This window comes from Ranitomeya imitator, chromosome 1, assembly GCF_032444005.1.
Source record: "Ranitomeya imitator isolate aRanImi1 chromosome 1, aRanImi1.pri, whole genome shotgun sequence".
In the NCBI taxonomy this organism is placed as follows: Eukaryota; Metazoa; Chordata; class Amphibia; order Anura; family Dendrobatidae; genus Ranitomeya; species Ranitomeya imitator.
Genome location: NC_091282.1, coordinates 1,047,175,407 through 1,047,189,770, shown reverse-complemented (window position 1 = coordinate 1,047,189,770; position 14,364 = coordinate 1,047,175,407). Strand labels below are relative to the sequence as shown.

Genomic DNA, 14,364 nt, shown 5'->3' with positions numbered 1-14,364 from the left:
CCAAATATATCCTCCAGAGGTGATAGGAATCGTTATGAAGTTATACAAGACATTTGTGCCAAAAGTTGTTCCTTGGCACAAACCACATCCAGCTGGATAGTAGATGGCATAATAAAGACCACACGTGTCCACATGTACAAACTCGGACCAAAGAAAAGGAAAAAACACTATGTATAACCTAAAACACAAAATAACATAAATTAATAAAAGGCATATAAAAACAAGCTAAAAATGCTGACACGCACACAAACTCGGCAGTGACGCACGCGATGTAAAACAGGTGGGGATCACAAAAAGGATGAGAAACTCAATTGCTCGTTAAGGCCCCGTGGATGGACTGTACCCAAGGTACAGATCCATCGGGACTCCAGTTGTGCCAAGCGTTGGGAAATATTTCCCCCTCGGATTCCCGGATCAATCATATCAATACCTTTAACACGCAATCCCTTGCCATCACACATATGATGTGTCCTAAAGTGTCTAGGTATTGTTTTCAGGAGGGCTACATCCTCATGGCCGCCGGCTGCCTGAATGCCACGTACGTGCTCCGTGACCCTCACCTTAAGTTGTCATGTGGTGAGTCCAACATAGATCAGGGAGCACGGACAAGTGGCATAATAAATAACATTCTTGGATAAACAAGTGATGGACTTTTCAATTTTAAAGTTATTTTGGCCCGAAGAATCAGTAAATGAATCACTATGTTCAATATTTACACAGGCGAAACAGCGACCACAAGGCCTGCAGCCACTTCTGACTGGGATATTATTGAGAAATGTTTTTGGGGGAACCCTGTTGTAGTGGCTACGTATCAAGCGATTGCGCAAATTTCTGGCACGACGGAAGGTTATGGCAGGCTTCTTTGGCAACGCTATCCGCCATTGTTTATACAGAGATTCGTGATCACATCCCTCAGACACATCTTATCCACGTACTGTATATCGGTGGCAGAATACACCTCATATCCTCTCTAAATATTATTTGGTGCGTTCCGCCAGTCCTATCTCCTTGCACAGGTAACAGGGAATATGGAATTGAAATACAGGACCTGGAGTAAGAATTGGAGGGAATATATGAGATGCATATAAAGGATTAGTCTATTGTTAATAAACTAATACAGGTCCTAGAACTAGAGATTCAGAGATTATTGCTCTATGCTCTCCCTGGCATCTTGCTGAAATGGACATTTGTCATAATTATGAAAAAAATTGTGAGGAGAAATGTGTTTACCAATCAGCAGGTCTCATCCAATCAGTAGCACAAGAAGCAGCTGGTGGGTGGAGCTCTTCTCGCAATGCTCCTCCTTCTACAAGTACTTTTCAGCTACATGCCGGGCACTTTGTAATGTTCCCCTGAACTCAGGTTTTGTTACTTGTACAGTAGGCCCTGCAGCACTCATTAGCATGGTTGCCAACATTTTTCTTCTGGACATTTTCTGCAAAAATCAAAGACAAATAATATTTTAATAAGCAAACTCTAAAGCTATAATCAAATCAGAGACATACCGTGATATATACTCCGTAGCTCAATTTTCTGATATGAGCATATCAGTAGCATTTACTATAAACTGTAAAATGGTATTGATTCCAAAACAGGAATAAAAATTCTATCAGACGTAAAAGTTTTAAAATTATTTTTAGGAATATTGGAAAAAATTCTGGTCTCTACAGATGGTTGGCAATCCTAGCTATTAAATTAACTTTATAATGACTCTATAAATTGTTTTAAAGCATGTGTGCATCTTACCTTTAACCCCATTAGGATCACCCCACTTTTTATTTTAGTTTTCTTATTCTATAAAGAATGAAGTGGAGAATTACCGAACAGCATGATAGTCTCTTGTTGGAACGTGAGATATTTAGTTTATGATACCTGGTGCTAAGTATAAATACATATTTAGGTTGGATGAGTTTTTTCCCACAATGTGGCAAAATCCACTTCTCACCCAAAAAAGAAAAGAATTCATTGGAGTGAATAAAAATGCCGCGGGATGACACAAGCACTATATATCCCCTCTAAACTCCAGTCCAGATGCTTTTTACAGCAGGCGTGTTTAGCACCTGTATGCTTAACTTTACCCAAGTATGATGTATATACCCCATGTATAGTGCAGCTGTCCTTTCTTTCATAGATGCACATGTTGGAAATTGTCATAAGTCAGTCTTTACAATGGCACATTTACAAGCAGCAGTTCGACATGTGTTAACCTGACCCAATAAAATCCTTTAAAGACAAATTAGACAATTTCTAACATATGCGCAAAACATTTTAACTACATAAAGGTGTCTGAAAAGACAGCAAATAACTGATGGAAGTGTTGTCATGTGTAAATACTTCAAATACATCTCAGAAAGGAAGAGGCCATACTTGTCAATACCTGGCCAACATAGAAATATACTACAGGCCTCCATGATAAAGGCAGAGGCAACAACCACTATTGCGCATATTATGCATACAGATAAGGCTGGTATAAGGTGACAGTCACATCGATCCTTGTAGTGCACCAAGCCAGTCTGTGACCCACGGGTCTTGCCTGTACTATATGGGCACCCACTGTCAGACACAGACAGAAAAGGGAACCTGTGAAAGAACAGTATATTGGCCCTTTGCACTCCAATAGCTCACCAAGAGGCATAACTCCATTTGCTTTAAATTTAGAAATAGGTCCCTTTTCACCTTTAGCCTCTGTGGCCACCCAACAGGGGCAGACACTCCAATTCCCCACTCCAACCCTATAAGACCTGGCCCCATCTTAGGAAGATGAAAATGTACGTCAGGTATTAGTTGATATTTGGGCAAAATGTAGAAGCTCACAGACCGAGTCTTCATTGCCTTTAGTCTCTAAAATGAAAAGAACTTCATTGAAAACAACATCAAATCCTCCAATAAAATCACAGAGAAAACAACCCCACAACTTCAATAAACTGCAGGAGGCACATTACAAACGGAAACATAGGATTCACTTACACCTCACCACACGTCTTTACTTTTTTTTTTTTTCTCTAATCCACATTTTACAGGTACTAATCGTCTAGTGACCATCAGATACAATTCATCAAATAAAGATAATAGGTCAGGAAATCTGTATGGATAAAATAGCTTTTTTATTTCCAAGTAATATCTACTATATAAAGCTGAATGTGTGTATGTGTGTGTGTGTGTATGTGTGTGTGTGTGTATGTGTGTGTGTGTGTGTGTGTGTATGTGTGTGTGTGTGTGTGTGTGTGTATGTCCGGGATTGGCATCTGCACCGTCGCAGCTACAGCCATAAAATTTTGCACAGTCACACGTCTGGACCCTGAGAGCGTCATAGGCTATGTTGTGAGGCGAAATTTTAACCCTGCGCGTTCCAATTCACCAAACAATTTTACCCCTATCTACATAATGGGGAAAAAAGTGAAAGGAAAAGTGTTGGAGGCGTCGCAGCTACAGCAACAAAATTTTGCACAGTCACACGTCTGGACCCTGAGAGCGTCATAGGCTACGTTGTGAGGTGAAATTTTAACCCCGCGCTTTCCAATTCACCAAACAATTTTGCCCCTATCTACATAATGGGGAAAAAAGTGAAAGGAAAAGTGTTGGAGGCGTCGCAGCTACAGAAACAAAATTTTGCGCAGTCACACGTCTGGACCCTGAGAGCGTCATAGGCTACATTGTGAGGTGAAATTTTAACCCCGCGCGTTCCAATTCACCAAACTATTTTTCTCCTATCTACATAATGGGGAAAAGTGAAAGGAAAAGTGTTGGAGGCAAATTGACAGCTGCCAGATGTGACCAAGGGGGACTTAAAGAATGAGAGCGATGGCGCCAAAGAGTATATACCGTACAGTTGCTAAGGTGGGGCCCCGACATGAGATACTCACCACACATGGGGATATGAACACACACACAAAATGCACCACACACTACCACGTGCTTGAACACATATACCACCCTCAGCACACATTTCACCACACATACACCAACCTTGCCATATAAAAGTCGGAACACAAAAGTCGCCGCTCAAAACTCGCCACGCGCAAAACTCGCCACATGCAAAAACTAGGCTCACGCAAAACTCGCCACAAGTGCAAAACTCACCTCATGGAAAACTCGCCACACGCAAAACTTTTACACGCGGAAAAATTGCCACATGCACAAAATTTGCAACACATGCAAAAGTTGCCTCACACAAAACTTGCACATACTCAAAAGGCACCAGACATAAAACTCACCACGCGCAAAACTCGCCATGCGCAAAACTTGCTGCACACAACTTGCTAAACTAACCTGTCACATGCAACTCGACACACAAAAAGTTGCTACACGCATGTTGCCACACAAAACTCAACACACACAACTTGACAAACGAAACTCGCCCTAAAACACACACAAGTCTGGTATTAGCCTTCAAAAATAAAAATCTGATTAATAAGCAGACAAACTACAAGAGCAACAAATGTACCATATAGGAAATACGGCAGCTATCGGTCACATGACCTGTCTATTATGTGTATGTGTGAGCTAATATATACTGCCAGGGGGGAGGGCTTCCTGTTGGCTGGGGATCAGGCTGCCAATTTATCTTACAAATACTGAGGTAAAAATACTGAGCAAATAACGTGTGAACGAGGTCTAATACAGGAGATCACACAGGTATATACTATATACAGGGGAGATGACACACAGATATATACTATATACAGGAGAGATGACACACAGGTATATACAATATAGAGGAGGAGATGACATACAGGTACATACTATATACAGGAGGAGATGACATACAGGTATATACTATATACAGGAGGAGATGACACACAGGTATATACTATATACAGGAGCAGATTACCTACAGGTATATACTATATACAGGAGGAGATGACATACAGGTATATGCTATATATAGAAGATGACATACAGGTATGTACTATATACAGGAGGAGATGACACACAGATATATACTATATACAGGGGAGATGACACACAGGTATATACTATATACAGGAGGAGATGACATACAGGTATATACTATATATAGAAGGAGATGACATACAGGTATATACTATATATAGGAGGAGATGACATACAGGTATATACTATATATAGGAGGAGATGACATACAGGTATATACTATATATAGGAGGAGATGACATACAGGTATATACTATATACAGGGGAGATGACACACAGCAGGTATATACTATATACAGGGGAGATGACATACAGGTATATACTATATATAGGAGATGACATACAGGTGTATACTATATATAAGGGAGATGACAAACATGTATATACTGAGGTGAAAATGAGAGGTGTGAGGTGAAAATGAAAAGGTGTGAGTGCAAAATGAGAGGAGTGAGGGAAAATAGTGTAGTGATCGGAAAATGACAGATGTGAGGTCGAAATGACAAGTGTTAGGGGGGAATGAGAGGAGTGAGGGGGAAAATGAGAGATGTGATTGGGAAAATGAAAGATGTGATTGGGAAAATGAGAGGCGTGATGGGAAAATAAGAGAAGTGAGGTGCTATAACTAACCACAGATATTTACTATGCCCAGGCAACGCCGGGCTCTTCAGCTAGTCTACTATATAATCGTCTAAGGGGCACTTCCGTCTGTTTGTCTATCTGTCTGTCTGTTTGTCTGTCTGTCACGGAAATCCCAAGTTGCTGATTGGTTGTGGCATAACGGGCATGACCAATCAGCGACAGGCACAGTCCGGTGGCGAAATGGCCGCTCCCTACTCCCCTGCCATCAGTGCCCGCTCCATAATCCCCTTCAGTCAGCGCTCACACAGGGTTAATGGCTACGTTACACCGCGTTATGCCGCAGTGTAACGCACTCCGTTAACGCTGCTATTAACCCTGTGTGACCAACTTTTTACTATTGATGCTGCCTATGCAGCATCAATAGTAAAAAATCTAATGTTAAAAATAATAAAAAAAATTAAAAATCATTATATACGCACCTTCTGTCGGCCCCCCGGATGCAGCCCAGGCCTTTCCTGCTCCTCGCGACGCTTCGGTGACCGGTCAATGCATCGCGGTCTCACGAGATGATGATGTAGCGGTCTCTCGAGACCGCAATGTCATCCTCTCGCGAGACTGCAATGCACTCTTGGGACCGGAGCATCGTGAGGAGCATCGTTAATGGTGAGTATATAACTATTTTTTATTTTAATTATTTTTTTAACAGGGTTATGGTGCCCACATTGCTATATACTATGTGGGCTGTGTTAGATACTGCATGGGCTGTGTAATATACTACATCTCTGTGCTATATGCTATGTGGGCTGTGCTATATACTACGTGGCTGTGGTATATATTACGTGGCTGGGCAATATACTACATCGCTGTGCTCTATACTATGTGGCCTGTGTTATATACTGCATGGGCAGTGTTATATACTACGTCTCTGTGCTATATACTATGTGGCATAGGCAGCATCAATAGTAAAAAGTTGGTCACACAGGGTTAATAGCAGCGTTAACAGAGTGTGTTACAGCACGGCATAACGCAGTCCTTTAACTCAGCCATTAACCCTGTGTGAGCGCTGACTGGAGGGGAGTATGGAGCGGGCACTGACAGCAGGGGAGAAGGGAGCGGCCGTTTTGCCGCCGGACTGTGCCCGTCGCTGATTGGTCGTGGCCGTTTTGCCACGACCAATCAGCGACTTGGGATTTCCGTGACAGATAGACAAACAGACAGACAGACAAACAGATGGACGTGCCTCTTAGACGATTATATAGTAGATGCAAGCCCTGCATGGATGATAGGTGTGTGAGTGCTTATTTATCAGTATTTTGCGCCTATGCTGCCTCCGCCTTTTATCATGGGGGTCCCCTGCTTCCTGGAGCATATTTGCAAGATGGCCAAGTTTTGATAATTATGGCCTCTTTTTTATGTTTTGGATTTGGATTTGATGTTCATTTCAGTGAACTGAAACATACTTCACGTGCATAGCAAGGCATGCTTAGTGCATAGCTGGGACATGTGCAAGGTAAAATAATGACACATAGAAAACATAAAACAAAATGATAAATTCATTACTAACAGACCTAATTTTGTATCAGCATGTTCTTTACTGAACATTGAGTGCTTGAAAAAGGTTACGTTCTACTGAAAATAGTATTTAAAATCTGCCATACTGGGCCCTTTAAAGGACTAATCCTGTTCTGTTTATCTCCATCTTAAAGATTTTCCAATATATATAATTTGTCTGCTAGATTTTAAGGTTAGTTTGGGTGACAAACTGCTCACCCCTCTTGGCCATCTGCCTCCTGTCTGACTGAATTCTGGCTACTTAGTGGCTGTAGCATTGAGGCGACCTGCTATATTCAGTAGGAGATGCCACATTATTACAACATTAAATATATTTCTCAAATAAAATGATATAAGTGAATCTTGTAGCAATTGTTTTTCAGTTGACCCAGAAGAAGACGACTTATAAATCACAGTTAAGTGAATTTACACTTGCTTTAGGAACATATTTTACAGCTTCATTTGCAAAGCCTGACGTATTGGAAGTAGGCCCAAAGGAGAGATAGCTAAAAGTTTAATTGGACAATTACTCCTCTGTAATAAGTCATCTGCAGGTTGTCCTGATACTTGAAATTCATTTTGCACCATTTTTAGACCTCAAACGTGCTTTAGACCTCAGACATATTTCCTAAAATTTGTTCTGGGAAGTTGAGGAATAATTTTACGAAAATTATATTTTAGAGAAATACGTTGTCGTTGACCCTCATTATTGGATGTTTGAGGACAGACACCAATATATGTAGATCAATCTTATATTCATTTCTACAGTCTCATGAATTCACATAGGAAGTCTTATGTGTTACTGGGGCAGAAAATGGAGAACATTTGAAAAAGAGGCATTTGAAATCTGTAGACTGTATGCACTTTGCCATAGAGATGGGCGAATCTGACAAAATTAAAATGTACCTGTTAGGGAGGATTTTACTAGGAAACAGAGATGTTATTCTCTGTGAATTCAATGTCCCTTATACTCACCTCACTACGTCTAGGGACTCATAGAGTTACACCTGGACTCCTAAACTGGCAACAGAAAATTGCAGACATATGGACCATTTGTAACTACTCCTTTTACATCACTGGGTGAGATTGTTCCTTTATTTCCACTGGTGTTATATGTACGTCTGTTGTATCAGACAGGTACAATTTGAAACTGGAGTTATTATGGAGTGTTATTTGATAGTGGAGGTCTCGACTTTAAACAGACCATTTGGCTGAAACTGATCTGTGTCGGCCTCAGCCTTTACAGGGAGAGACTTTGTCATTTGTTTTTTCTATTTCATACCGTTGATCTGATTTTTTGGGAATAGTTTAACTATTAAAAAGTAAAAGTTAAATATATATGCCTTTATTCGCTTCTTTCTGCTGGAGTATGAGTGATAGACACAGAAATACATGCACTTATACGCCATGGCATGTTATCATGAGGTAATTAATGGTTGTCTGAGGAATGTTCTGCCAGACTCAATGCATTTGAGCAAACAAACCATCAAGACTCGCTGCTGGCAGCTCTCTTTGCACTTGCTCACCAATGGTGTCTCAGATGTGCTTAATTGGAGACAAGTCCGGAGACTCTGCAGGCTGTGGTAGCACATTTAGACCACACAAACTACTCCCAGTAGAATGAGTAACATGCAGCCTGGAATGGTTTTATTCTTAAACATTTTTCAGACAACCATTAATGACCTCATTGATAACATCCCAAGGTGTGTGAATGTATTTCTCCACATGATGCAAACAGTGTTGAACTGGAGAACACAGGGCCCACCTGAGAACATGATGAATTTACCAAATGGCTGCAATGAAACAAAGAGTGAAGAATTTAAAGGGGTCTGAATACTTTCCTTACCTACTGTATGTTCAATGTGAGGTCCTACTTCAATGGAGGTTGAAGTGTCAGCTCTCTCTCACTTCTCAAGTTATAATTAATCACATATGTTCAAGGTGGGAGTGATATGTCCCCTCTCTAGAGATGTCTTTATGGATTTTAATTTTTCTCTAAGTCATAGAGGTTTTAGAACAAAACATGCGCCCATCTAGACAACATGTATTTCAGGGAAGGCCTTGGGTATTTGTATCAAGACAATGCCAAACCATATTCTGCATTCATCACAACAGCTACAACAGTTTCTGGATTCACAGAAGAAGAGTTTGGTAAATGAATTAGCTGCCTTCAGTCCAGACCTTTCACCAATAGAAAACATTTGATGCATTATAAAACAAATAATTCGGCAGAGACCCAAAACTGTTGAGGTGCTAAATTCTACATCAGAGAAGAATGGGACATCAATCCTGTCCAAAAACTCAAGCAACTGGTCTCCCAACTTTGCAGATATTTGCAGACAGTTGTAAAAAGAAGAGGGGATGATTCACAATTGTAGGCATGGTCCTATCCCAAAGTTGGAAAAATGTCTGACTTTTACCTTCTAAATTGTGTGTTATGCTCCATGGAGAAGGAAATATGGCTATAAGATTTGTAAATCATTGCATTCTTGTCTCTTTTACATTTTACACAACATCACAACTTGTTTTTTCAAGTTGGGGTTGTACAGAGATTATACATAATTAGCAAACAAAAGAGGAAGAAAGGGGGGAATCTGCCTAAAGTGAATGGCAATAGGAAAAAAACAAAAGCCAAACTCTACTTTAGTGAAGGTTTGGTGGCAGGAACCTGTATCAGGAGCATGGCAAAGTTTTCAGAAGTTATTAGTTGCGTGAAATGACTAAAAACTGACTGAAATGAGTAGCAGAAAAAACAGTAAGATGGCTCATGTCATTAACAGCTAAACAGTAGAATTTGTAAAAAAAAAGAAGTCTGGAACTGTATCATTAGTGGTTAGGCTGCTGATCTCCCTCACTCTTTATACTGATTAGTTAATGTGTATGCGCACAAGCCCAACATAAGATAACCAGGAAGTCATTTCAAGTCAAGATGGCGTCCTTTACTGGAAAGATGTAATTATTACAAAATGATGTTAACAAACCCAATCACCTGTGAGAAAATTAACACTATAAAGTGCTTAAGGAAGGAGGGTGGAGGTTGTCCCCTTTCTGGATTATTAGCAATACAGATCTGTACAGTACACATTACGATTTCATTTCCAACAAACATTATCATTTGTAAGGACATTTCTGTGCAATATTTAATGCAGCTGAATGATGTTGTTTTTATTATTTTAGGTATTATTTATTTGATTGCTGCACTCAATCATCTGGAAGAATTACAAGCGACTTTTTCTGTATGTGCTCGGGATAAAGGTGGTCTTACCTCTGCAGTGAACGCATCCATAACTGTTAACGTACAAAAAACTACAGTCGCACCTCCAATCTTTGAAAAATCACGCTATACATTTGTAATATCAGAGGATGTTCCAAACGGCAGTGCTGTTGGTACAGTGAAGGCGAGAGAACCTCTAAGTAAGTACTGATAACTCAGAAGAAACATACAAGGTACAGCCAGTGCGGGTCAACTGGGACTTTCTCTGTTTGTAGTCATGTAGTTACATTTATTTTATGATGGTGGGAATCCTGTGTGTACAAGTTCTATATCTGACCTGTTCTGCCAAATGCAGACATGTTTGATTTCCATGGATATTATCCATACCTCAAATTCCAGTTTAGTTAAACGCTACTTGTCAACAACTGTGCTTTCTATAAATCATGGATCTTTACCGCGAAAATCATTCTCACGGTGGAAAGACCGTAAATAGGCAGCTGTGGGCTTATTGTGACGTGATTTGCAAAAACATCAGTATTAGAACTCTGACCCTGCTTAGTTTAATTGGAATGAATATTCAGCTTTTCTTTCCAAATACGCAGATTGTTACATAAATTGTGAGCCGTCACCAAAAGAAGCAATCCAGTTATGGATTGTATTAACTGCAGGTGCACATCCCAAATCATACTCAGGTGCATGGAAAGAAAAAATACGGCAACGGATTGATCTATAGAATTACACCAAAAAAAATGTAGATAGAAAATAGTGTGCAAGAATATATCCACAGATCAATAGCACACAGCGATCTGGACAGACATAGAAATTCACACATAGGATAGATAGATAGATAGATAGATAGATAGATAGATAGATAGATAGATAGATAGATAGATAGATAGATAGATAAATAGATGATAGATAGATAATAGACAGACAGATATAGATAGATAATAGAGAGATTTAGAGAGATAGATAATAGAGAGACAGATATAGATAGATAATTGATAGATAGATAGATAGATAGATAGATAGATAGATAGATAGATAGAGAGATAGATAGATAGATAGATAGATAGATAGATAATAGATAGATAATAGATAGATAGATAATAGACAGACAGATATAGATAGATAATAGATAGATTTAGAGAGATAGATAATAGAGAGACAGATATAGATAGATAATAGATAGATAGATAGATAATAGATAGATAGAGAGATAGATAGATAGATAGATAATAGATAGATAGAGAGATAGATAGATAGATAATAGAGATTTAGAGATATAGATAATAGAGAAATAGATAGATAGATAGATAGATAATAGATAGGCAGATATAGATAGATAATAGATATTTAGAGAGATAGATAATAGAGAGATAGATAGATAATAGAGAGATAGATAGATAGATAATAGACAGACAGATATAGATAGATAATAGAGAGATTTAGAGAGATAGATAATAGAGAGACAGATATAGATAGATAATAGATAGATAGATAGATAGATAATAGATAGATAGAGAGATAGATAGATAGATAGATAGATAGATAGATAGATAGATAGATAGATAATAGATAGACATATATAGATAGATAATAGAGATTTAGAGAGATAGATAATAGAGAGATAGATAGATAATAGATAGATAGATAGATAGATAGATAGATAGATAGATAATAGACAGACAGATATAGATAGATAGATAGAGATAGATAGATAGATAGATAGATAGATAGATAGATAGATAGATAGATAGAGATAGATAGATAGATAGATAGAAAGATAGATATTTAATAGAGATCGGTAAACAGATAGATAATAGAGAGAGAGATAAAGAGATAGATAGTCAGATAGTAAATAATTTTCTAACATTAATAATATTTCAGGGTAACAGTTGATTTTATTCTTTATTAGAAGAAATATAGTATTTAGACATTAACAACAAGGTTGTGACGTTTCCTGCAGATGTTTTAAATTTCCGCTGTTTTCCACAGTAACTATATGGATAATTTATTTGACAAGTCTGGTACAATATACAGTTCCATGGTTCTTAATCAGAAACATGAGAAGTCTCAGCAGAAATATTATTTATCTTAGAAGTGAATAGTGAGACCATATAAACTCGGCTGATAAACCCCCTGTTTTCATAGTTCGTGCCCGTCCCTCACGTACCAATGTAAGGAGCTGACGAACACTATCGACAGAGACTTAATTAGAACTACTGACTTTCTCTTACTCCTGAATGATGTGTTTTTAACAGATATATAGAAAATTGATGATTCTAACTTCTAGATTAAGTATAGTGTATTCTATCATTTTACTCAAATTGATTGTAATAATTTTCCATAGAAATTTGAGTGGGTTCAATTTGACCGAACAAAAAAAGAGAATGTAGAACTCAGAATTTGTTGTATAGTTAGTAGAGATGAGAAGATTGATGTACAGAGGATCGAGTTTGAGTCAAATTTCACGTGAATTAGAACAGTTTGAAATTTATTCACAATTTGCAAAAAAAAATCTTGTCTGTTCCCATTTCTCACAGTGCTGAAGCATCAATGAGTGGGCTAATGCCACTTTGCATTGCTGCTGGCCTCACTATAATGCCCTGCAGCTAAAGTGGCTTGTGAAAGTATTCACCCCCTTGGCATTTTTTGTGTTTCACTACTTCACAACTGGGAATTTCACAGTTTTTTTTGAGGATTTGCATCAGTTCATGTAAAGAACAGCTGTGAACATTTTGTTTAATTGTTATTTTGAAGTGAACAACAAATAGGACAAAATAACTGAAAACTTCATTGTGCATAACTCTTCATCCCCATAAAGTCAGTACTTTGTAGAGTCAACTAAAGCTGCAAGTTGCTTTGGATATGTCTCTTTGAGCTTTCCACATCTGGCCACTGGGATTTTTGCCCATTCCATAAAGGTACCGTCACACTAGACGATATCGCTAGCGATCCGTGACGTTGCAGCGTCCTGGCTAGCGATATCGTCCAGTGTGACACACAGCAGCAATCATGCCCCTGCTGTGATGTCGCTGGTCGGGGAAGAAAGGCCAGGACTTTATTTAGTCGCTGGCTCTCCCGCTGACATCGCTGAATCGGTGTGTGTGACACCGATTCAGCGATGTCTTCGCTGGTAACCAGGGTAAACATCGGGTTACTAAGCGCAGGGCCGCGCTTAGTAACCCGATGTTTACCCTGGTTACCATCGTTAAAGTAAAAAAACAAACACTACATACTTACCTACCGCTGTCTGTCCTCGGCGCTCTGCTTCTCTGCTCTGGCTGTGAGCGCCGGGCAGCCGGAAAGCAGAGCGGTGACGTCACCGCTCTGCTTTCCGGCCGCTGTGCTCACAGCCAGAGCAGAGAAGCAGAGCGCTGGGGACAGACAGCGGAAGGTAAGTATGTAGTGTTTGTTTTTTTACTTTAACGATGGTAACCAGGGTAAACATCGGGTTACTAAGCGCGGCCCTGCGCTTAGTAACCCGATGTTTACCCTGGTTACCGGCATCGTTGGTCGCTGGAGAGCTGTCTGTGTGACAGCTCTCCAGCGACCAAACAGCGACGCTGCAGCGATCCGGATCGTTGTCGGTAACGCTGCAGCGTCGCTTAGTGTGACAGTACCTTTAGAGAAAACCGCTTCAGCTCCTTCAAGTTAGATGGTTTCCTCTGGTGGACAGGAATCTTTAAGTCTGACCACAAATTCTCAATTGGATTAAGGACTGGGCTTTGACTAGGCCACTCCAAAATATTTACACGATTTCCATTAAACCACTTGAGTGTTGCTTCATTGTCATGTTGGAAGTTGAACGTCCACCCGAGTCTCAAATCACTGACAGACAGGTTTTGCCCAAGAATATCCCTGTATTTTGTACGATCCCTTTTCCACTCAACTTGGACCATTTTTCCTGTCCCTGCTGCTGGTGTTCTTAGGGTGATGAGCTGTGCTGGTTTGGTGCCAAACATAGCGTTTACCTTGCTGGCCAAAAAGTACAATTTTGGTCTCATTTGGCGATAGAACCTTCCTTCAATGATTTGGGGAATCTCCCACATGTCTTTTGGGAGACACAAAATGAACCTTACAATTCTTGTGTGTAATTAAAGGATTTTTTTCTGCCCACTCTT

The 14,364-nt window shown here is 39.5% G+C and overlaps 1 protein-coding gene across 1 annotated transcript in view; it reads left to right on the top strand.

Moving 5' to 3' along the window:
• The window catches only part of LOC138656671 (protocadherin-23-like), a 280,858-nt gene that overhangs the window by 247,930 nt on the left and 18,564 nt on the right, over positions 1–14,364 (top strand). The window contains exon 4 of the mRNA XM_069743773.1: positions 10,201–10,437. Coding sequence (XP_069599874.1) covers positions 10,201–10,437 — 237 coding nt within the window. The remainder of the gene's footprint in view (positions 1–10,200; positions 10,438–14,364) is intronic.